At 42.8% G+C, this 25,190-nt stretch overlaps 1 protein-coding gene across 2 annotated transcripts in view; it reads right to left on the reverse strand.

Moving 5' to 3' along the window:
- Window positions 1-1,420: 1,420 nt before the first annotated feature.
- The window catches only part of LOC144729101 (diamine oxidase [copper-containing]-like), a 34,157-nt gene continuing 10,387 nt past the window's right edge, over window positions 1,421-25,190 (reverse strand). For both annotated transcript variants that reach the window (XM_078609041.1, XM_078609031.1), the window contains exons 2-5: window positions 9,811-11,477; window positions 5,750-6,035; window positions 4,988-5,120; window positions 1,421-3,685 (exon numbers count right to left, since the gene is read on the reverse strand). In XM_078609041.1, coding sequence (XP_078465167.1) covers window positions 3,398-3,685; window positions 4,988-5,120; window positions 5,750-6,035; window positions 9,811-11,437 — 2,334 coding nt within the window. In that variant the 5' untranslated portion in view covers window positions 11,438-11,477 and the 3' untranslated portion in view covers window positions 1,421-3,397. The remainder of the gene's footprint in view (window positions 3,686-4,987; window positions 5,121-5,749; window positions 6,036-9,810; window positions 11,478-25,190) is intronic.

Genomic DNA, 25,190 nt, shown 5'->3' on the forward strand with positions numbered 1-25,190 from the left:
CAAACAGAATATCTAAGAATGGTAGTTTGCCATCTTTCTCCACTTTCATGGTGAATCTGATGAATGGGTGTCTGGAATTGATGTGGTCCAAGAGGTGGTTCAATGCTGGGAGGCCATGTGGCCAAATGACGAAAGTGTCATCCACATACCTCTTCCACAGGGAAGGACGCAGGGTGGATGTCTGGATGGCGTCTGATTCAAACTTTTCCATGAACATGTTGGCTATCACTGGTGACAAGGGGGAGCCCATAGGGGTACCCTCATTCTGTTTGTAGAAGGTGCTATTCCAGGTAAAATAAGTGTTGGTGAGGCAATGCCCAACGAGCGCAGGTACATCCGAATTCAATCCATGTTGGACCAAGTCCTCAATTATTGTTAGTGTGTCAGGCACTGAAACGTTGGTGAACAGAGATACTACATCAAAACTTACGAGGATATCATCAGGAGATAGTACCATGTCCTTGACCATAGAGACTAATTGGGTTGAGTTGAGTACTGCCGAAGAGGTCTTGCTTGTGAAGGGAAGCAGAGTATCTGATAGAAAACGGGCTAGTTTGTAGGTAGGAGAGTTGATCGTTGACACGATGGGTCGTAGTGGGGTGCCTTCTTTATGGATCTTGGGAAGACCATAGAGTCTGGGAGGTCTAGCCGCCAACGGTTTTAGAGAGGGACGTTTGGTTGGTTCGATTAGGGAAGTCGAACTAGTGATGATCTTGTTGGTTTTTGTCGTTAGGCTGTTAGTAGGATTGCTTTTAATTTTGGAGTAACTTCCATCATTAAGTAGGTCCAGGATTTTGTTGTTGTATGATTCTTTATCCATGATGACCGTGGCATTTGCCCTTGTCTGCCGAGAGGATGACTATCATCTCTCTTTTTTAAGTTCGCGAGTTCAGAGCGTTCATTTTTGCTAATGTTACTAGTGGGTTTCTTAGCATTCTTAAGAATCGTGGCTATTTTAGCTCTTGCTATATCCGCATGGATGTGTCCTATGCCTCTGAGGGCAACATCAACCTGAGAAATGACATCCTCTACTGGTATATATTTATGGGTTACAGCGAAATTTAGTCCTTTGGCCAGTACCGTTTTCAGATTGTCAGAAATTGGGATGTTATTCTGATTAATAACGGTCTTGTTGACATCCAGCTTTGTGATTTGTGGCTCTTTTTACCTACGTGACTTTACCGAAAGAACTAAGAGTATGAATCCTTGCAGTCACGAAAGCTTCAAATCTAGAACAAAGAGTATGGATTCCTGCAGTCACGAAAGATTCAAATCAAGAATGTAATAGTTTGTTTTGTGCATGGGACAGGTTGAGCATATTAGTTAAATATTAATGTGTATCTCGGCCTCGCTTTGCGCTGCGTTGCAGAGCTAGCTGAGTAGATAACCTCGCGTCTCCAATAAACCCTCAGAGCCAGGGTGAACATCTGACTCCGAACGTCATTTATTGAAATTGAACGAGGTAAAACTGGTAAGAAAACAGCACAGATACAGCATCTGTTAATACCCAGAAACACCAACACAATGAATAAACACCACAGCATCATAATATTGTCTTATGAATGAAACATTTTGTTATTGCAAGTTTGAATCCACTTACTCGATTACGGGTAAGTCACAACAAGGCAAGCTGCAGGCTTTATTGTAAACTAGGCCCCGCATTCATCGTAACAATTTAACAGCATTATAAAGGTCCTAACATTATAACAGCATTATAAAGGTTCTTCTAACATTATAGCAACATTGCCAATATTATAAGGACACAAACGAACTTACAGACAATGCTTCCCAAAGTCCCACAACGGACAACTGCAGCTGGCTTCACTGGGCCGCGATGTGTGCCGCCATCTTGAATTATGTCTGTAATGGCCGACGCCCGTGGTTCAGCGGAAATCTAAAATCGCAACTTCCTAGTCACGTGACCACCCCCAGCATCAAAAACAGGAAATTCCTGTGTACACACGCCCCACATCTGCCGTGAGGCAGAACAATGTGAATACTGCTTCATTTTCTTACAGCTGAAAGCACGCCAGTTAACTTTTAGTAGTCGTCTTGTGATGTGTATTTTTAAAATCCGGTCCACACGTGTAAAAAGAACATGCATCATGATTACAGTACACTAAGTCAGTACATTTGAAATATTTAACATTGTAAAAAAAATTACTTTGAATGTAAGGTTTTTGTTTACAGTATTAAAACACCAGCAGGCAACTACCAATTAACACATAAAAAAAATACTAATTTCAGTTAACATGCATTGTGCAGCATACAGCACATACCTGCAACCATACCTACTATAATCACCCAGGAATGTCCTTAACACTCGTGACGTCACTCCACATCGACCAGCCCCCCTCAATAATCATAAGCAGGTGACGTCCTCCAAATGGACACCCCCCCCCCCTCCGATTATTACCTATGCCTGTACACCGCTTGTGATGTCACTCAACGTCGACCAGCCCCCCTCATTAATAATCATGAGCAGGTCACGTCCTCCACATGGATCCGCCTGTCATTAATAATCATAGTGGGTGACGTCACTCCTCATGGAGAACCCCCCTCATTAATAATCATGAGCAGGTGACGTCACTCAACATCGAACAGCTCCACCATTAATAATCATGAGCAGGTGACGTCCTCCAAATGGACCCCCCCCCCCATTAATAATCATGAGCGGGTGACGTCACTCCTCGGCGTCAACTTACAACCCTCACTACAAAGGCAGAATCCTCACGTCACCGATCTCTGTAATGCTATTGAGCCATCAAAGTATAAAGGACGTCATGATGAACACAGGATTATTACCTTAAAATGAAATAGGTCTGTGTCACCGCGCCCTCACACATTATACACGCATTAATGCAATGAATATCACGTCGCACTCTGCTTTTGCTTGCAAGTTTCAGATTTACTGCAATACACCCGTCCTTGGACAGGCAAAAGGCTAGTTGAATGATGTTTGAGCAAACGGTTATTTTGACAATGAGAACTAAAAGTGTCATTTACATAAAAAGTATATAAAAACACTGCACCAAATAAAAGCATATAGCAGTTGCAACATTCTGATTCTATGACCTTTCGTGATTGTGCATAGCCAGATAAGACACAATCATTTGCATTGAAATAGAACACACTCAATGGTGAGCATATTCCATCTCATTATTTGATTGGAGTCGGCAGATTAAGTGGCTGGCAAGTAAATGATTACGACAATTGAGCTATCATCTGTGAGATTATATAATTCTAAACTATGGAGGTTGTAAAGTGTTCCATTTAAAATAGTATGCATTATGTTTAATATGGAGTATATGGGTGGGTTATAAAGTTTTTTTCTCCAGAACAACCCTCATTTCTCTAGATGAGCAAGATGTATTTGTGGTGTCCGTGTTTGCACCATTTACACAGGAGTGCACGTCCCGTTGTAAGATAGTGGCTGAATGTTGGACAGGCAGACGCTGGGCTCAGTGGGGCTCTGGTCCGTCCACCAGGACACAACAGGCTTTCCAGAGCTGTGGGGCCCTGGCCGCAGGATCACGATGTCCCTCGAGGCCACTGATGGGTCCTCGTCGAAGAAGTTGAACGGCCGGAAGAAGAAGCCCACAGAATTTCCCGACGTGGCCGTGTTGGGGACGTCCTCCGAGTGGGGGATGTGCACGAAGCCCACCGTCACCCAGGCCACCAGGTCCTGAGGAGCATAGTGAAGGTGACTCGAGGTCAGGTAGTTGGACGTATTGAAAGCGCAAAGTAACATGTGACCATTCAAACAAAAAAACTAATTGGTAAATATGACAATAAAACTTGATTTGAAGCTTTCGTGACTGCAGGAATTACTCTTTGGTTCTTTCAGTAAAAACACGTACAAAGAAATTAAATTAAATAATAGAATACGACGTTTCGATTGCAACACAAGCAATCGTCATTAGGTAGAAAACAAACCTAGTAAGCTTAGAAATATAATGCAATACAACACAGTCGGCTAACACAACAGGCAACACCCAACCTGGTTGATTACGTTCTTCCAAAGATTGCTACATTTGAGACAGAGAGACAAAACAGACACGATGACTTTACCGAAAGAACCAAAGAGTAATTCCTGCAGTCATGAAAGCTTCAAATCAAGTTTGAACCACCTCTACAGGGGGGATTTAAGTTTGTTTTATCTCTCTCTGTGCGTCTCTGTTTCTCTCTCTCTCTCTGCTTGTGTGTCTGTCTATGTGTCTCCGTGTCTGTGTTTTGTCTCTCTCTCAAATTTCACACTTAACTTCGAATTTAGCAATCTTTGGAAGAACGTAATCAACCAGGCTATGCCTTAACTGTGTGTTAACCGACTCTCTGTGTTGCACTGCATTACATTTCCAAAATTTTACTAAGTTTGTTTTTTCAAACTTCCTATTTCTATCTAAAATTTGCCAGGCTTGTATAGGTCCATTTGCTCTTTCTGTCCTCCGGCCGCTACGGGGTGGATTTCCACACAACTCTCTCATTGACATGCTAATTTTTCTACCCCAACCCCCCTGCTCTCTCTGCCCCCCCCCCCTCTCTAAGGCCTCAACACAGAGGCGTTGTTTCTCTGTGTGTCTATGTGTGTGTCTCGCTCTGTGTCTGTGTTGTCTTTGCTTGTGTGTCTGTTTATGTGTCTCCGTGTCTGTGTTTTGTCTCTCTCAAATTTAGCAATATTTGGAAGAACATAATCGACCAAGTAGGGTATTGACTGTTGTGTTAGATGACAATCAATTTCACCAAACATTTTTTACCGCCGAGGAGCGATGTAGAAGCATTGAAGTACAGCACAACAATGCATATTGTTGTACTGACTTCTACTGCCCACATTGTAACCCCACCAGCCTAGCGCATGCTAGTCAGCCATCTCCAAATACAATTCAGCCCAAAACCTCCCTTAGCTTAAAAGACCTTTGACTTGGTCAAAGGGCCATCACGATTCAGGTCACAACCATTTCATATATTTTAGCTGCGATTGGGAAGTCACCTCATTCACGATATTTTCGTCATCGTTTACGAAGTCCGGGAAGTAAACTGCTGGGTCCCAGGGGTCATTCTGGTTGTAAATGCTGGTGCTGTACCGCTCCGTCTCCTTGTATTTTGTCACTGCCATCTGGTATCTATTTGAGGAAGAACATATATGAGAAGCATAAAATGTACTACGAGACAAAAGAAAATATGTTACAACTTCCTGTACTGGCAAAATTAAACGTGACCTGTAAACAATTTACCCCCCCCCCCCCGTCAACAGCACACGGTTCCACCAAGTAACCCACTGCCAAAAAGCGTGGCACGCATTGAAGGACATCGGGGGTTCAAATATCGATTGGTGGGGGGGGGTCAACTCTGCCAATTATTCCTTCAGGAATCAATACAATGAGTGCCAATTTGTGGGAAATTAACTGTGGCATTCCTTTGGAAAGACTGGTTCCAGTTCCAATAATGGACATCTATGTAGGTAAGATGAGGCATTGGTACGGTGACATAGTGGTTAACACCCATGGCTAAATTCAGTGGTGACAGCAGAACACGAGGTCCTGGGTCGTCATGTGTCACCAACCCGCACCGAGTAGTGTGGGTGGCGAAATGTGAACTAACCCCCATATGACCACCGAGTGTAGGGAGACCTTCATCCAGCAGTGGACGGACAAAGCGCTGTAGATGGTTATAAATGTGTTTTAACAAAGGTATTCTATTCCTCTGGCATAAGTAATACTCTATGACTTATTACTAATAATACTCGACTCACCTGCTCCATGCAGCAGCTTTCTCTTCTTCGCAATCATCAGGCAGAAGTGGCTTGGCATGGCTTGTGAGCTGTATCCGATACCCCCGTGGATGACCCCACTTGTTTTTAGATTTAGAGTTCACAAACACAAGATAAGGCAGCTGGGAGTCGTATTTAAATGCTGCCTCAGTTTCAGTCCTCTTGTGGCTATGGTGAAGTGTGGGCTGCATCTTGGTGCGTCCTGTTTCCCATGGAATGGGAATGTTCTCCAGTTGTAGAGACGCCGTCTGAAAGTTATTTTCAGTCCCTGTCGACATAATACAAGTGAAGGTTACAAGTATATCACAAAGCGTGAAGTAGTTTAGATGGCTACATATGCATGTTTAACTTCTTTCACATTGTGCGTAGCCAACCGTGCTAATTGGAGGTGCAAGGAGAAGGACGACGAACTAAACACAAAACGCGGTTCTGGTTTGTTGTCCTTCCCCTGCACCTCCGATTATGGAGGTAATTGCAGTGGCACGGTGGTCAACTTATTTTTTGCCTCGCAGCAAGGACCCTGGGCTGGGCTTGATGCGGGATTTGGCACATTTATCGGTGGCGTTTGTTATGTTCTTTGCCTGTTCTCCATCTGTTCCCCCCTGGGTTATCCAGTGTACTCCCATAGCGAAAAGCATACAATGGAAATGGTGATGGCCAAACATCCCAATTGCAGTAACCTCTGAACAGAATGTCAGTGTGAATTTTCCAGGTAAATAAGTAACTATTCTTTGGGTCTTTCGGTAAAGCAACTTAGATAGAGAAATTATAAAAGTGATAAAAATAAGAATAATATCACGACGTTTCGATCGCAACACAAGCAATTGTCATCAGGTGAGAGCTGCTGAGGCAGGAACAAATATATGGCGGGAGCACTGTTAAGATAGGGAGTTACTGTATAAAGGTTTGAGATGGGTGTAGCCCAAGGGTCAGTGGGCGGGGCTAGAGATGAAATTTGCATGTAAATGTAAGATAGGAGAAATCTTGATAAACGAAGCTGTGGGGGTGGCCATTGTGTTGTGAGAGATTAGCATGTCAATGTAAGAAATTTGCTTGTAAATGTAAGCTCCATGTGGCGATGTTCATTTTTCTATCTATGTGGCTTAACCAAAAAACCCCACATGGAGGTGGCGATGTTCCTCCTCTGGTGGGATAGAGGACGATTGCTTGAGTGGTGATCGAAACGTCGCAATCTATTACTTTTTCTACCTACGTGACTTTACCGAAAGAACCAAAAAGTATAGATATTGCCTACTCTGCTATTTCCAGTTGTGTTCCCCCTGGAATAATTTTCTTGCGTTCATACTTTGTACATGACATGTTTTAAATTACTCAAGTAGAAATATGTATTTGTATTTAGATTGAATTGCTTGAATGGCAATTAGAAAACACGGAATGTTTAAAATGTATTCTAATAAAACCTACTGCAATAAAAAAGAAGCACTTTTAAAAATTTTCTTCGTTATTTAGGTAAAGTCACGTAGAAGGGAAGTAATAAAATAATAAAAATAAAACATAATAAAATTATTCTCACGACGTTTCGGCCACAACGCAAGCAGCCGTCCTCAGGTGAAAACCAGGTCTGTCGGAGCGACAGCGTCTGAATGAAACAGCACACGTGCTTAGCGCATATATATAAGCTGGGTTGGAAGGGGGGAAAAGAGCGCCTTGACAAAAGAATATGCATATCAAGAGGCATTTAGCATATTTATGGGAAATGCAGGTATGTGATTAGTACTACTCATGCCCGTGCATTATGCAGGATTAGCAGCATCAAAGGGAGGGGATATGGGAGATGCAGGTATGTGAATAGTACTACTTATGCCCGTGCATTATGCAGGATTAGCAGCATCAAAGGGAGGGGATAGGGGTAGCATTAATAAAGGGAAGGAGTGTTAATAGTATGTAGCTGCAGTAATTAAAACCACCACGTAAACAACTAAAGTATGAACTACATAGTATCATCAGTATAGTAAATATACTCTACAATAAGCTGAGTTACTAACAGTAAGTAATACATTACAATTCTACGTCGTAAAAATATATAATATGCTTTCATCTAAACTTTATTTTCTTACATCACACGAGTCTACACCGTACTATATACTGCCATAGACAAACCCAACAATAAATTATATACTGTATTGCTATAAACCACCCTATACCTTATACATTTTAATATAACACTATGTATTATTCTACCCACCCTAATGTGTATCACACTGCTATATGTTAACTATACAATTACGATACTATATATTACGTTGTACATTGTATTAAGCATATAAATGTTATACTATTTGTTATTATACACTATACCATTGACCGTCGTGTGAAAGATACTAAGAGGAAGCAACGAAATATGTCAATGGGTGAGTAGTGATAGTACTAATCACATACCTGCATTTCCCATATCCCTTCCCTTTGATGCTGCTAATCCTGCATAATGCACGGGCATGAGTAGTACTAATCACATACCTGCATTTCCCATAAATATGCTAAATGCCTCTTGATATGCATATTCTTGTGTCAAGGCGCTCTTTTCCCCCCTTCCAACCCAGCTTATATATATGCTCCAAGCACGTGTGCTGTTTCATTCAGACGCTGTCGCTTCGATAGACCTGGTTTTCACCTGAGGACGGCTGCTTGCGTTGTGGCCGAAACGTCGTGAGAATTGTTTTATTATGTTTTATTTTTTATTATGTTATTACTTCCCTTCTACGTGACTTTACCGAAAGAACCAAGAAGATGAATCCCTGCAGTAACGAAAGCTTTAAATCGAAATTCACTTTTAAAGAGTTTCCCAAACATGATAATAAAGTCCCTTGTATTCATATTTCGCTTTACAGTATATTATCGCAATAGAAAATGTGTAAAAATATGTACAAATCTATTCCATTTCAGGGTATTTAAAGTACCATGAACAAATACAACTCTGTGATAAGTCCATTAAAGTATTCAGTAGCTTCTTCACAAAATCTTTTAAGCACCACCTCCATAATATTTACACAGGAAGTCTCACCAAATCTCGAGAGAATGTTTCGTTAATCATGTAATGCATACTTGGTATTTGCAACGAATTTGGATTACCCAGAGAAAAGGCACCAATGGAAGATGATAACACGCAAAGATCTGCATAGATGGATTCAATCATCCATTGCTCTACCACCAACTCCCCTTGAGGGCACAACCAATACTGCACTGGAAATAGCAGAAGGTTGCCACTTACCAGTTTAAGCACTATTTAGCTATCAAGAGGTTTAAAACGATAGTGTAGTACAACACATTATTTATTTTTCTCAATTCCATAAAAGTTGCAGCCATTTAAGTGCATGCACAGTGAATACACTCCATGCATTGGTGAATGTATTCCTAATTTTTAGGCAGTGATGATACATTTAGTGAATCACACTATTTCTACAAAACTATATCTAGGAAGCTATTTGGAAAAATTAACTTTAATTTAACATTACACGTCTTCTTTTTAGGGAAGACAGATTCCACCTAAAATTAGTTCTTGTTGATACGTACCTGGGCTGTGTGTTTTGGGCTTTCCGACATAATCAAAAACAAAACTTTTAAAGTGACTTCCTGAAGTGCCTCAACAGTGACTGCTCGGTGTGAGATTTAAATAGAACCCCACTGCAGGAGGTCACTGAAAGAGCACCAAGTCACTGAAGGAAATATCAAACACCATGGAAAACCCAGGGCACACAACCTCGGTGCATATGTGCAAGGTTAAAGCTGTTGCGTTTTTTTCTGGAGGTGGGGGGGGGTATGAAGCCATCTCTATACTGTGTTGGTCATAAAGATAATTTGTCAACACTTCACCACAGAGATCAGTGCAAGTTAGCAAACGGGAGGCCCAGGACCAAATTAGAAAACTTATGTTCGCTCTAACCCAGGAATCGAACGCAGGTTTGCAGGTTCACAGTGCAGTTCGCTAACTGCTGTGCCACCACTCGGCCCTTGAAAGCATAAACTAACACGTTACACCGCATAATATGAAAGTTTACAAGAAAGTATTTGTCATGGAAACCCACCTCCCAAGTCGACGTCCACCTTGTAGTTGAATATGTGTGTGTGCAGATTTCCCAGGACGTGATCGGATATTCTGGTGCCGTACTTGGTGCCGTCTCCAAATAGATAACTCGTCTGGAGGTACCCGGTGGCTTGGGTTTTTGTTTCAATGACTCCATTCTGGTAAAATATGTAGTCTATTACGTAATCGTAATTGTACACAACATTGATAGTCCTAATCACGAGGACATAGTTGACCAGGCCGCCGTAGAATGTGTAACCGTTGTTTGAGTTGTTGTCGGTGTGGCGACGCAGGGGCATTCCGGTGTTGTGCTCAAAAATGCAGATGGAGTTTGGGTATTTCGTCGGCTTGTCCGCGTCCACAAAATGGTACGTATCCAAAAACGTCGCACTCTCCGGGCAGTCTATGCCCCTCACCAACTCAAAATTGTCAGCACCAAAGGACCAGCCTGTGTCGATGGCTTTCACCTGCATCCCGATGGGTGTATTTCCAGCATAAAAGGAAACTGCTTCTTGGAGGCTCATCTCATACACGAGTCGCTCATCGTTGTACTTGATGTCAAAGAGCTGTAGACCCGTGAAGGAGATTCTGAAAGCGAACGTCCAGGGCATGTACTGCACAAAGTTCCCGTCAACCCGGTAGCGGTGGCCCTCGGGCTCGTACTGCCGCGGTCCCGCCTGAGGCGTGTCTGCTCTGAAGGCTCCGCGACGATCGTACGCAGCAGCCTTTTCATTGCTGTCCAATTGCTTCACCTTGTTGACGGTTCCTTCATCGTATTTCCGAACAAATTCTTCAATACTGTCAAAAAACTGGCCATAGTAATTTACTTTCATCACGCTCCAATCATCCGGATTTGTGCTGTTGTGGTCGATCAGGATTTCAAGGCTCACTGGCTGCAAATAGAAACCCTCCACTTTTCTCAACAACTGAATCCAGGAATGCCTTTGATTAGATTCCAAACCTCTGATGGGAACGTCTGCTGCAATTAGACACTTGTCTCCACAATTATGAAACCAATAGCCATAACTCTCTTTCAAAACGTGTTCTATTTTGTCCATGATACTGGGGATCAGTTTTATATACAAGGGTTTGTATTCTGGCATTGATGTTGGTCGTGAGCAGAAATTAATTGTGCGTTTCCTTGTTGAGGGATGGTATTGATTGTACCATCTTGGGTTCGGAATTGGACCAACCAAGTATTCTGCAACAGAAACTGAACTGTCAGCACCACGAAAAACCACTGCCTTGGCAACTCGTTCAGGCTTTGGTCCCCCATGGTCCAAGTAATTGAGGGCTTCTCTTTTTGTTGGGTTGTGGAGCTCAATCATGTAGATGTAATTGTTTTGTATTGTTGCTTTTGTGACTGGGACAATATTGAGCGGCTTTTGATTGAGCAGAAATTTGTGTACAGCTGTTAACTCTGCAGGGGATAGGTCAGAGAAAATTTCTATGGCTTTGTGGTTGGGCATCCATTTATTATGAGTGGAATTAGTGGGGCATGTTTTTGGAGGCTGTGAACTTTGGCTCATCCATACGAATACTGCCATGAGTATCACGCTTGATAAAAAAAAAAACAACAAGCAAAAAAGCACCCTTAGTCTTGTGACGAATTTTGGTTGCTTTGCCATTTAGGCCGATTTTGTGAATCCAACCCTGGCTTGTTGAAATCTGAAACGATAAGTTTTAATTCATACTTTTGTTATTTAAAGAAAGTTCGAAGAATTCTAATTTTAAATACAAACATTTCACACACTTTAGTACTTTAATTTATTAACGATTAATCAACATGGATTTGTTACAGCATGTAAAACTAGATTTGTGATACAGTATTGTAAAATATGTATTCTTAAAAAAAACTCCACAATGCGAATTAAATGTTTAAATAAACTCCTTTAAAAAAGTTTTTTTTTAACAACGGTTTTATTAACTCATGGTCGAGAAGTACGTCAATGGCGCCTGAGACACGCGGTGCCTGCTTTTTGTGCGACCCAATTCCACATTTTAGGGACCGCGGCGTTTTTGACCAACACAAATATATATAAATAATTAAGCATCATTACAAAATTTGTATTGCTTTAAAGTAGAGAATTCATAGATTAATTGTTGCCGATTTTGATAAAGGCATGTATTGTTACCGGATTTGAGTATGTGTGCAAAATATGAAATTGATTAGACAACGGGAAGTGGACGAAATTTTGATTACAAGATTTGACCACGACAAACAGAGGAATCAAGTTAAGTAAAACCATTGAATAAAATCCCAGCTTGTGGGACTTATCGGGGGCAGGTCTATTCTGAAAAAAAAATCGGCTAGCCACAATTTTAATTACAATCCGAGTAAAAACAATAAACATGTTAATTAAAGACAGTTCCACGCGTACAATACAGTATATCTATATATATAAAAGTCATAAATTGTGGGTTTTTGTGGCTCTCCAACGGTGGGGTTCACATAAAAAAGCCAGTTACTACGCTGTAAGCCCCGCGGTCAGCAAGCGCTATTTCTTTTTCACATCCGTCAACTTTAAATTAGTTAAATTTACGATTTAGTGCGATTTTAGTGCGCTTCACCATTATTTATTTATTTATGACGCGTGCACGACCATACCAACGCACGCGCCTTTCCTGGGGGGGAACATTTTCTTTCGTGTTAAAAATGCGAAAAAATATTCACTGTGTGATGTCTGCCTCACCCCGATGCGTGCAGTTATTACTACTGTAGGACTCGTACAAGGGTTGTCTTTCTCTCCTCTTTATTTTCCTCTTAAGAGTCCACCTTCGCCGCGCCACCGCTCCGCATCTCGGCGCGGCCTCGCTCCACTCCGCGTCTCTCTGCTGCGCCACCGCTCCGCATCTCTCCGTGCCCTCTACCTCACTATCGCTACGCTTGTCGTCTCTACGGTTTCTCCTACTCTGCATCCTTCCGATGCATGGCTACCCTGGTTGCTCACTGCGTTCTAGCTACCACGGTCTCTCCGTGCTTTACGCTACTAACACTGTCTGTACGCTTTACTCTACCATCACTTGCTCTGCGACTCTCCGGGCACCGTTACTGCAGCTCCATCCACGACGCCGACTCGTACAGGACTCCCTTCTCTCCGTTGCGCTCTGGCTTATATCCCCACACCAATTAATCTCCCTAATTATCTCTACCCCTCACTTATCGCTCGCCCCCTGGCCCCCCGTGTCACGTGGGCTTGTTTTCGCCGCCGGAGCGACGCCAGCTAATGCCCAATTACCTTTCCAGCCAATCACTGGCCTGTGTCCTCCTGGCTACCCTGACACCTGTTTCAACCCTTAACGACCCACTTCGCCTAAAGTCACAACAACAACCATTACCTCACATCACCCCACTGGACTGTGCTTGCTTGCATAGCAACAGAGGCGGGGGATGCGTGGCGCGCTATACTCAAGCCCTACACTACTATACAGTCGCTAGATGTAGCAGGTACCACCACAGTCGGTATGCACTGCTGTAATCATAGCAGGTACCACCGCAGTCAGTATTCACTGCTGTAATCATAGCAGGTACCACCACAGTCAGCATTCACTGCTGTAATCATAGCAGGTATCACTGCATGGGACTAGGCCTCACCACGCCACTCTGTCAGGTGAATACTTTTTGCTATAGAGTCGATAAATACTGTTATAGAGTCAGCATGCACTGCTGTAATCATAGCAGGTACCACCACAGTCAGTATGCACTGCTGTAATAATAGCAGGTACCACCACAGTATGCACTGCTGCAGTGAAAGCAGGTACCACCACAGTATGCACTGCTGTAATCATAGCAGGTACCACCACAGTCAGTACACACTGCTGTTACATTTTTAAGAGTAGTTTTGAAATATTTTAAAGACCCGGGCAATGCCGGGTACTTCCTGCTAGTGTGCAATAAAATACATCGGTGTGTGTAGTGCACATGCGTCTAAGTGTACAGTGAAAACGTTACAGGTGAAAACTAGGAAAGCAGGCAGAACGAATAATCATCGAGAGTTAGGGATAATCATCTCTTTCATTCAGATCTGTATATAACTGCAGGACTTCTAACTGTTAGCACAGGACAGGCGACCGCCGCACCTACAACCTAATTGGTCCCTGGACGACGGTCGTAAGTGGAGCCGTATTAAGTCGAACCCTTATTCCCATCGGCACAATGTTATACATTGGGGTTCCGTTCCTAGAAACCCATTACGTACCATAAAAATACCAAAATGGACACGAAAAAAATTGAAAATAACTCAAACAAACATTTATTGTAAGTTAACATAACCTTTAATAACATTTATTAAGTAAAAACAAAGACTTAGTGGCCGTCCATAAATGACGTCACGCACCTTGGGGGGGAGAGGGGTGCGACATTTGTGACGACGTGTGACGAGGGGGGGGGGGTTTGAGAAATCTGACGTCACGTAAAAATGCGCAACTTTAAATAAATATGAACAACACGTTCTACTTAATTAAATATAATTGTTATAACAACACTAATTTTGATTAATTTTCATTATTCACTATTTGATTATTAAAATTTACTAAGGTCAGCTTTTATTTATTCCATGAAGGAGCATTTTGCTTCTCCATGGGAGAATGGAGAAGCGTACATTTTGTACATTTTTTGAATGATTGTTATTAAACATTTAGATTGTAATGATTCTACAAGGGCTTTCATTCTGTGGAATATGTGATTATAATAATTGTACTCTCCATTTTGCTTCGTTCTGCTATAAAGTTCCAAGTATTTATATATATAAAATAACTTTTAATGTTTTATAATTATAAGATAATTTAAATGTAATATTCTGAACATCTGCAGTTTTAGTTAGACGTTGAATATTTTCAAGTGAATTTTATGCTAAATGTCAGCTTTCCAACGCCTCCTTTTTAATACATGTTTTCTCCTACAACATCCCAGTGCAGCGCCACATTAAATATGCACTACAATGGCAATAGTTTAAAGTGATTTGAAGAATGTTTTATTTTCAAAAAGTAAATATGGTTTGGGGGGTGGCAGAGCTTTGTGACGTCATATTTTAGGGGGGTCTGACTTTTTGTAACGCCGTGTGACGAGGGGCGGAGGGGGGTTAAAAATAGGCCAAAATCACGTAACGTAATTTATGGACGGCCCCTTAGATTTGAAAACCCTTAAGTACACTTTCTGCACATGCATCACATTTCCTCTTCTCGGACAAAGTGAAAGGCGGAAAAGTTTCAAAAGTAGGACATTTACAAAGGAGTGAAGAGCGTTGCAAAAGAGACGCTGATGCATTCGCTTACAGCGCAGCTGCTGACTATCGGGCTATAACTCTACATACGCGTGCAGTAGAATAGCAAAGCAGCGTCATCAATCGACTCGGCGTTAGTAGCAGTCTAGGTGGTAGTAGATACGAGCTGTGGTCGTTACTGTGGGGGTCTTAATAATTACTATAAGAAAGGACGTAAAAGCCGTCGTAAGTCGGGGGTCACCTGTACGTATAACTGTCAATACGGTCCCGTTTCATTGTGCCATTGTTTTATATATTTTTAACTGGTGCCATTTTAACCTAACACCGTTAGCGTTGAGGCCAAAAGCAAAGTCAACTCACGGTTCTGTGTGCTGTGAAATAATGTCGAGGGTACACCGGCTCCCCAAACTTTTCCCCAAACTCTTCCCCACCCTTCCCCCATCGCCCTCAAACTTTAACCCCCCTCCCTCTTCCACTAACGTATGAAGTACATTTTAAATTAACTCTTTTTGAATGTTCCAATGGATTGTATGATTGCGTAACACATTTTGAATTGTAGAGTATGTATAGAGTTTGTAAAATATTCTATTGTTTCACACTTTTTTTTATTAGCAAAACCTGATAAGCGAGGTGTGAAATCCGGTTAGCCAGGGTTTTACTCGTACGGCACTGTTACGTGCAATATACATGTGTAGAGCAGAGAACAATCTTTCGGAAAAATATTCGTGTATAATTTCAGTCTTTAAATGCTACATTTACCAGTAAACTTACAAAGTATTTTTTCGAGCGAACGTGGGATTTTATCTCTCAACACTTAGGTATTTTGCACTTACAAGCTGATGATGCACAAAGAGCTCTAAGGCATCCAGCGTAAAAGGTGATCCATCAAAAACGAATTATGATCATTTTTCATAAATTTGTCAATCCACTTATATATGAATAATTTTGGCTCGATTAATCAAATGTGGTTGTATTCTTTTAATGTGTACTTAGACAGTGAATAGTGCACTGTCCTCTGAATCATGCGACTTGTTGAAACAATTTTTCTAACTAGAAACTATTTTTTTACCAGCTCTTTTGGAGAAGCGACCTGGCCACAAATGATAATTCAACGAAGTGGCTCATCACGTATAAATGAATGGCAGCCAAATACTTTAATGGCATGTTTCTTAATGTGGAGGGAAACCCCGAAAGCCTCGGAGAAAAACACGCGACCACGGGGAGTACATGCAAACTCCAAATATACAGGCTTCAGGTTCGGGATGGAAACCACGACCTCCTGTATACCAGGCGAGGTAGTTCACATCTCGCCACGGCTATTATCAGTGGCGAGTGATACCTCAACCGGCCCTGTCCCCCATGCCCATTGACCAGCCTGCACTGACCAGTGTGAAGTATATTGAAATAATCCCCATGACCAATATTGATATGGGAGATCATCCAGCAGAGATTCAGAACACATAGGCTTATTTAATTTATTTTAACACTGGCATAATTTTTTAAAATCTCTATTCTTTAAGTTCACATTTTACCTATCATCAGTATTAATATCTATGTGTCTTCTTCCTGTGGGGCCGCCTCAAATATTTTGTTTACAAAACTCGACCAAGAATGCTTGATGAATTGAGACAAAACATAATTGATCAATCTTGATTTGAGGCTTTCGTTACTGCAGGAATTAATACGCTTTGGTTCTGTCGATAAAGTCACCTACATGCTAATCTCTCACAATCTTTAGCCCCCACCCTCTTGCCCGATGCGGCACCCCCCCCTCGCCCCCTCTCGGTCTATATAATGCCTCGTCAACAGCAGTCTGTTTCTTTGACCTGAAGACGATCGCTTGTTGTTGCGATCTAAACGTCGTGATCTATTATTTTTATTTTATTATTTTTATTTTCTATCTACGTGACTTGACCGAAAGAACCAACGAGTATAATTGATAAATGTTAAAAGATTACACCCATAATTATAAAAGTCCCACATTTATTTCAAAGGAAAATTCTTCAATGTGTTCATGTTAATGGAAGTCAGTTTGAAAATGTGTTCAAATACATTTAATAAAATTGTGTTTATTAAAATAAATACAACCCTATGTTTCTTAACTTTTGTGCCACCTTGTACATTATTAGTAATACGGTTCATACAATTATATTAAATCATCGAAATAGTAAAGTTTCATATTAATAACAAATCATATATTAACGCACAGTTAAATCTCAATGTTTATGTTGCAATGGGTGTTTTAAAATTTTCTCTTTCAAAAACATTAGCATTAAAACTCATGATCCTGTACGAGCCTGTAACAATGACTAGCTATCAATCATTAATCAAACTGATTTGTTGTGGTGCCGACATGGATTGCAGAAAGAATGATTATTTAGCAAACAGAAGGGTGGTGTTAATGCACCTGTAGTGACTGTGAATGTCACTGTGTGGTACCGGGCTTGCGAGGCCACGGCGGATAATATGTTGTCATTATGTGCAGCCCGGTTACTGGGCGTAGTACCAGCCCTCGCAGGGCTTGGGTGAGCGCTGGTGAGTGCAGAAGCACCACGTACAGTGTGCGGTGCGGGCTCCCGGTGAGGGAGCGAGAGAGAGTGTCAGCCAGCCAGGGTTACGTTGGAGCATGATACGCTGGTTGACCTGCCGACACGTGACCGGATGATATTGGAGGGGGGCCACCGGTTGAAGGGGGCCACTGGGCGGTCACGTGGTATAGAGGAGCTCTCGGGAGCCTTCGGGAAAAAGCTCGAGAGATCTAAAAGGTGGGCGGGGCGAGGGGCGGAGCCAGCCCCAGCCCGGGCTGATATAACGGGGGCCCCGTGTGGGGCTCGGGGTTCTTCGGGTTGTTGGTGAAGAAGATCCACGTCGGGTTGAAGAAGCCTCTAGCCACACGGTCTGGGACCCAGCTCGTGGTCCGGACCGGGATAGCGGGACCGTGTTTCGTTCCGCCGTAGCGTGGTTAGATGGGCGTTCAACACCCGAGTGTAGGTTACGTTATGTTGTGTTGAGTTGATGTAATAAAGTGTTGCTCCCAAGACAATGTCTGCGACTCAGTTGGACTCACTACACACCTACACATCAGTAAAATCCTCTCTCAGTTTAGTGGTGGTTGGTTATATACGAAGCAGATTCATTCCTGTAGCTTCTTTCAGATATTGAAACTTCGTATTTACTACTATAATACGCCAAGAATAGCCCAAGGGTCATAAGCGAAGTGGGCGGGGCTAGAGATGAAATTTACATGTAAATGTAAGATCGGAGAGCTGAGCTACCTCCACAACGACGAAGCAGTGGAGGTGGCCAAAAAATATGAATTCCTGCAGTCACGAAAGCTTTAGGTTAAGATTTAACCACCTCTATGGGGAGGGTTTCCACACAACTATCTTTAAACAAACTTCGAGACAAGAAGGCTCATATGATCGAGTCGCTCACTTTTCTGAAGAGATGCCGCGACACCAAGGTAATACCAATCGCCTTTACACTGACATCTGCTGCTGTCACTTATCCTAATGCTCATCTTACATTAACAGGCTTAATGTCTCACTAACACAGCCACCGTTGCTCGTTTTACTCGATGTGGCAGTGGTTTTCATTTTTCTTACATTGACATGCTAATCTCTCACAATACAATGGCCACCTCTACAGCTTCGTCGTCGTGGAGGTAGCTCAGCTCTCCGATCTTATATTTACATGCAAATTTAATCTCAAGCCCCACCCACTTCACTTATGACCCTTGGGCTACACCCATCTCCAAACTTTATAACATCCTGCCTCAGCACCTATCCCGCTATATTTTTTCCTGCCTCAGTAGCTCTCCCGCTATATTTTTTCACCTGATGACGATTGCTTGTGTTGCGATCGAAACGTCGTGATATGTTTATGATTTTTCTATCTACGTGGCTTTACTGAAATACCCAAAGAATATGAATTCCTGCAGTCACGAACGCTTTAAGTCAAGATATTAAGCCAAGAATGTGTGTGTCCCGCCCGCGTGTGATGTCACTCCACATGAGGCCCATCCCCCCGAGTGACGTCACTCCACATGAGGCCCACCCCCGCCCCTCATTAATATTCATAAGTGGGTGGATTTTTATACGAACGCAGAGGAAGGTCGAGCAGAATTAAATAATTTATTACGCAACGTCGCTTCAAATATGACATTTCTTTACAGAAAGTGACGGTAAAAATAAATATACGCAGCACAGTGCTACATCCGTACGTGACGTCACTGCAAAAGAGCCCCCCTCATTAATATTCATGCCGCGTGGAAATTTACACTAAAGCACAAGGTCACGCACTCCACATGCCACACCCCTCCCCTCATTAATAATCATGAGCTGAACTATTTTTCGTTTGAATATTTCAGATTTACTGCAATATACATCCGTCCTTGGATGGGTAAAAAAGCTAGTTGTAAATAATACAATATTTTATACCGCAGAGTATTGGAACTAAAAGCTGACATAGATAAAATAAGTAGTGTGCTGTACTGTAAAATATATTCACACTCACTAGTGTCGTCTTTGGTGAAGCCATGAGGTTGTATTGCCCACCAAACACCACAGCTCCGTAACATATAGTATGATGATGCGCGCTGATTAGCCCAGATAAATGTAAACAAACATTCCGTGTATTTTTCTGCAAAAAAAAACTAAAATTGTTGAAGACTTGATTCAACGTGTTCTATTTCAAGACATACCCATCGGAAACCGCTCAATTTAAAGATTCTCTATGGGCGGAAACTCCTATCTTTGACCGTTTTAGAATCATTCAGATTTGAACATCAGAAAATACACATCTTTTTTTGTTCAAAGACGCTTGAATCGGAAACATCTCAAAAACAATAAAAGATAGAACAATGGTTCTCGCTTTAATCGTATTTGCTGTTTAACGTTCTATCAAAGTAAACACCGTGATCTCATATTTTGAAGGGTTTCTGAATGATACAAGGCACAAACATGTTTATGGCGCACTTAAAATCCAGATTTGGGGGCCTTAAAATAAAATATCTCGGATTTTTACAGTGTTCCTGTTGTCTGTGTCCTAAAAGCTCCCTATGTACCAAATTTCAGCTTTCTACCTTGTCAGGAAATACCCTAGAGCAGGCATGTCCAAAGTCCGGCCCGTGGGCAAATTTCATACAGCCCGCAGCTTCGGTCTTATAATGTGTTATTTATGGCTCGCTAGCTCTGTCAGAATAAATCAATCATAAAACTTTAAAGATGTAATTCCTCCTTTGACCACACGGTGGCAGCACCATTCTAATGCTATCTGGCTCTGCATCCGTGCCGCGAACCCTTCTCGAATAATTTCTGCCATGGCGACTGCAAAAAAAAGAGAAAAGTTGACAGTGAGGGCCGACGCTTTCAGGAGCGGTAGGAATACCAATACTTCGTCACTGAAAATTGAAGAAGCAGGTAACGCTATTAAATTTCACTGTATCATTCACCAGCAGGCTCTCTGCGCCAAACATCTCAAATTTTATGATGTTATGAAACCAGTGGCAAAGGTAATCAGTTCTATTCGCTCTAAAGCTCTATACCACTGACAGTTTCAGCAGTTTTTGCGTGACATTGTGATGCCGCCGCCACGAAGCCGTTCAGCAGGCGCCCCATCTATGACCTCGCCACCACCAAGCGACGGAGCCGACCCCGCGTCCCCCTCACCTCACATGAACACACCCGCACGCATTTCCCCCCCCCATGGAGCTCCGAGGGGAGGTCACCTGACCGACCGGTTTTTATCCGAGAAACCCTTATCGGGATTAACTTTCACGGTTTCCGGCGACCAGGGAATTGGACGGCCTCCCCCGACGCTGCTTTGCACCGCGGCGCTGCGACCGGCCTTAAGATCGTATGGTCGCGGCGAGGGGCATTCGACCACCACGGTTGAAACGCATCCCCCCCCACACACCCCCACGGGTCGACGAGACAGGCAGAGGAGGGACGGGGCGGCATAGTTTAGCGTGCCAAAGCGGGCTCGAGTGCGTAGGTGCCATGGTTAGGGAAGTTAAAGGATAGGGCGGGAATTGCAAATAATCACTTGAGGCAACTCGGGCGCATAGTGCGCAATTGATGGGGCAAGGTGGTGGAGACATGCGGAGGCTCCGCGCTTAACTTCCGCAGCAGGACGTTGTGATGGACGCCACTGCATAATGTGCATGACCAAGGCGCCATGCATGAGAAAGGGATTAATTGGAATTAACGCCGCACACGCAGCACCTCATATCAAAGGCGCCCGGAACCGCCGCACGCGCCCTGACGGGCGCGCGCGCCCATTGCTAAAGAAAAACGGGAAGGGGAGCGACGAGAGGCGGAGCAACATCCCTTTGATGTAGGGACGATAAAAAGGGGGGAAAACGAGAGATCGCTCTCTCTCACTCCAGCGCCAGGCGACAAGACGCTCTCCAGCCAGCGACCCGAACGTCCGTGAGACGCATCGAGGTACGCTGCGAGTACGGGATCAATGGACCGCCGTGGGCACCTAACAGTGAGTAAGGAGGTGAAGTAGGATCATAGCCGATAAATAGGGAATAGGTCCAGGGGTAGTAGAATAGGCCAGCCTCGTCGATTCATACTGATTTAATATCAATTCCCAGGTGGTCGAAAATAAATCATTAATAGCTAATCGTGGCCTCGTGTGATCTCGTTGAGAGGTGTGAACGTGTGTGGTGCTGTGTGCACAGTGGTTCGCCACGTGAGTGAGCGCTGCGCGGAGCTGCGCGTGTGGGTGCGCGTGTGTTCACTACGTGTATGATACAGGTGCGCGATCACAACGTGAGTGTTCAGTGGTGAGTGAGTGCCGCGGGGAGCTGTGTGCGTGAGTGCGCGTACGTTCGCTACGTGTCGGATACGGGTGCGCATTGGTAACGTGGTTATCCGACGTGGAGGCGAGTGCCGCACAGGGCTGTAGACGGGCACACGCTCGCAGCATGCGAGAGCTGTACATAGCGGTGTAAAGAGGGGGAGTATGGCGTTTGATTGATGATGCTGTGCGCACGTATGCTTGCAGCGTGGGAGCGCTGCGTGAGGCCGTATGGGTAGGGGCGTCGCGTTCGAAGGCCGGCGAAACCCTAGCGGGTATCAGGGTGGTGGGGTAACGCAAACGGAATAGGGGATGCAGGCGGGGGAGACCCCGGGGGCCAACGGCCCCCACAACATCCAGGCTGAATACGGTGACGTAATATATCACAACGATGTGAGGTGGCTAAGTCGGGGGTCCGCACTGCAGCGATTTTTCTCTCTCAAGGAGGAAATTGGACATTTTTTGGGTGAGAAGGGACAACCAATGGAAGAACTGTCCGATCCTGTATGGCTGACAAATCTGGCTTTTTTGGTTGACATAACGAAGCATCTGAATGCGCTGAAAGTGAATCTTCAAGGAAAAATTGCAGTGGTGAGCCAGCTATACGTTCACATCAAGGCCTTTGGAACCAACCTGCAACTTTTCCAAAAACACTTGTCCCAAACAGAGCCCTGCACCGCGCACTTCCCAGCTTTAAAAGAGGTCATTGACAGTTTCACACAGGACAACATCGGTGCGCAAATGAAGAGTTATGCAACAGCTATCGCATCTATTTCTGTGGAATTTAACAAACGCTTTCGGGACTTTGCAATTATTGTAAAGGACATATTGCTTTTCTCTTCTCCCTTCTCCGTCGACCCTGATGATGCTCCTCCACAGCTGCAGCTGGAGCTCATTGAGCTGCAGTGTGACGATGAGTGCGGCAGAAAACACCAGCAGTGTTCTCTTGTTGACTTTTACCGGCAGCTGGACAAAAGCAGGTTTCCAGAAATTCGGTCATTCGCTAAGAAAATGCTGAGGTTATTCGGCTCCACATATTTGTGTGAACAAACATTCTCAGTCATGAACTTAAACAAGAACCGATTGAGGTCAAGGATGAGTGACTCCCACTTGCGTGACATTTTACGCATCTCAACCACTGACCTCAAGCCAGACCTGGTCTCTTTACTGAAATCTAGATCTCAGTAAGCAAGTTATCTGTTCCTTGATCAATTTGAAATTGAGTGTTTTGAACGGTAACATCTGTCACTATTAACAGTGAAAAGCCTAAAGCACACTAATGCACTTGGATTTATGGCACTTGTTTTTATTAAACTCTTGAATAAGATTTGGTTATAACTGTTGATGTTATGTACCTGTAGATGTGACACAAACTATTGCTTTCTGAAAGATCTTGTAAAAGATAAGGGCAAAATTCACTTGTTTTAAAGTTTAATGATAACAGACCACTTTGCATAACTTATAACTCCTGTTTAAAATGTTCATGAGGCAAATATATTTAACTCATGAAAATTGAAGGTATTCTATACAGTTTGTTCAATGTTATCTTACTGAATGAAAGGCAGAATTGTGTTTTTAGAGTTGTTCATGTCTGCCTGAGTGGCTTATATTTGGTTACATTGTCATTTGAAAAATAAAGGTAATTATGACAATGAAAATGTTTTATAACAGTGTGTATTTTCATGTAACTTTTGTGGTAAAAAAAATGTCAGAAGGAACTATTGGCCCCCGGGCATCTTCACTTAATCAAATTTGGCCCTCTTTGCAAAAAGTTTGGACACCCCTGCCCTAGAGGTATTTGAGACATATAGATTAAGGTATGTATTTCTATAGATAGCTGTAGATGATAAATGTTGTTTTCTATTAATGTCTGTGTATTTATTTATTACTGTACTTAACTGAAATTTGTTTTACCATAAAAATCATAGTACACGTGTAAGTACTGAAACTTCGTATATGGATTATTAGAATGTCGAGTTATTATTGTAACTACTTTGTTATAAGGGAAGCATATAAAAACATTCGTAAATTCACTCATGGATTTAAATCTTAGCTTAAAGTTGGTATGGTACAGCTTATTTGTCGCAGTCAAAATCAAACCATTATTTGTCGTTATATTTTTTGTCATATAATGAAGCGCTGCTAATATCAGTTTGTTTGCGATCCTGACAAATACCTCGTGCCTAATTGAGCAACTTGGCTTGTTCTGAATTTGAATTAGGATAGAATAGTCTTGGAGATGTCATTGAGTAAAATATAGTTATAAAGCATTTATGTGATTACAGAATAGACATTGTGAGGTGAACGGAGCTGTAGACAAGAGGTGAAGATGACCTCAAGAGAAAATGTAGACCCTGTCGAGAATGGTTTGAGAAATGCGGGTAGAGGGTAGCTCCAGAAGAATGCAACCGACTATTTACGACTTTAATTACCCAAGAATGTCAGTGTGTAACGCGCGTGTGCGTCACTCCACGTCGACCAGCCCCCCTCATTAATAATCATGAACAGGTAACGTCCTCCAAATGGCAATCCCCCATCCATTAATAATAATAAACGGGTGACGTCACTCCACATGGGGGGGGGGCGAGGCGCCTCCTCCCCCCTCCTCGGCGTCAACTCGCAACCCTCACGACAAAGGCAAGAACCCTCACGTCACGCGATCTTCGTAACACTATTGAGACATCAAAGTAAAAAGGACGTCATGATGAACAAGGAATTATAACCAAAAAATGAAATAGGTCTGTGTCACCGCGCACTTACAAACTGCACACGCATTAATGCAATGAATATCACGTCGCGGTCTGCTTTTCGCTTGCAGGTTTCAGATTTACTGCAATACACCCGCCCTTGGACGGTATAGGGTAGTCAGCATTAATAGCACATTGTCACCGAAACCCAAAATACAATATAACAACAATCTATTTGAAAATAACTACACATTTGGACAATCAGCATTACAGTGTTGTACAATGTAATAACTTACATATAAACAACTCAACACTGATGGATATAAATTCCTCAGACAGGAGAATTAATCACCACAGTAGCAGCAGCAATTGATATTTTTAAACAGCCGTTCAGGCAGTACTGGCCAGTGAATCCCAGTACACGACCATGCACAACACGTAGCAGCTATAGAACCTGTAACAACGAATAGTGATTATACTTGTAGCATTAATTTATCGGTTGCGTTCATGGTGGTAAAATGTACAAAGTTACATTATTTAAATGTTTCCAAAACACAGGTCGTGTACGCAAAAATGATTTCTCAATAGAGTATACGAACATGGCCCAATGATCGAGTGCTTTAGAGACATGTAGGATATGTATTTATTGATAGATGTCAGCGAGA

The sequence above is a fragment of the Lampetra planeri genome, chromosome 2, assembly GCF_965212315.1.
Source record: "Lampetra planeri chromosome 2, kcLamPlan1.2.h2, whole genome shotgun sequence".
Lineage (NCBI taxonomy): Eukaryota > Metazoa > Chordata > Hyperoartia > Petromyzontiformes > Petromyzontidae > Lampetra > Lampetra planeri.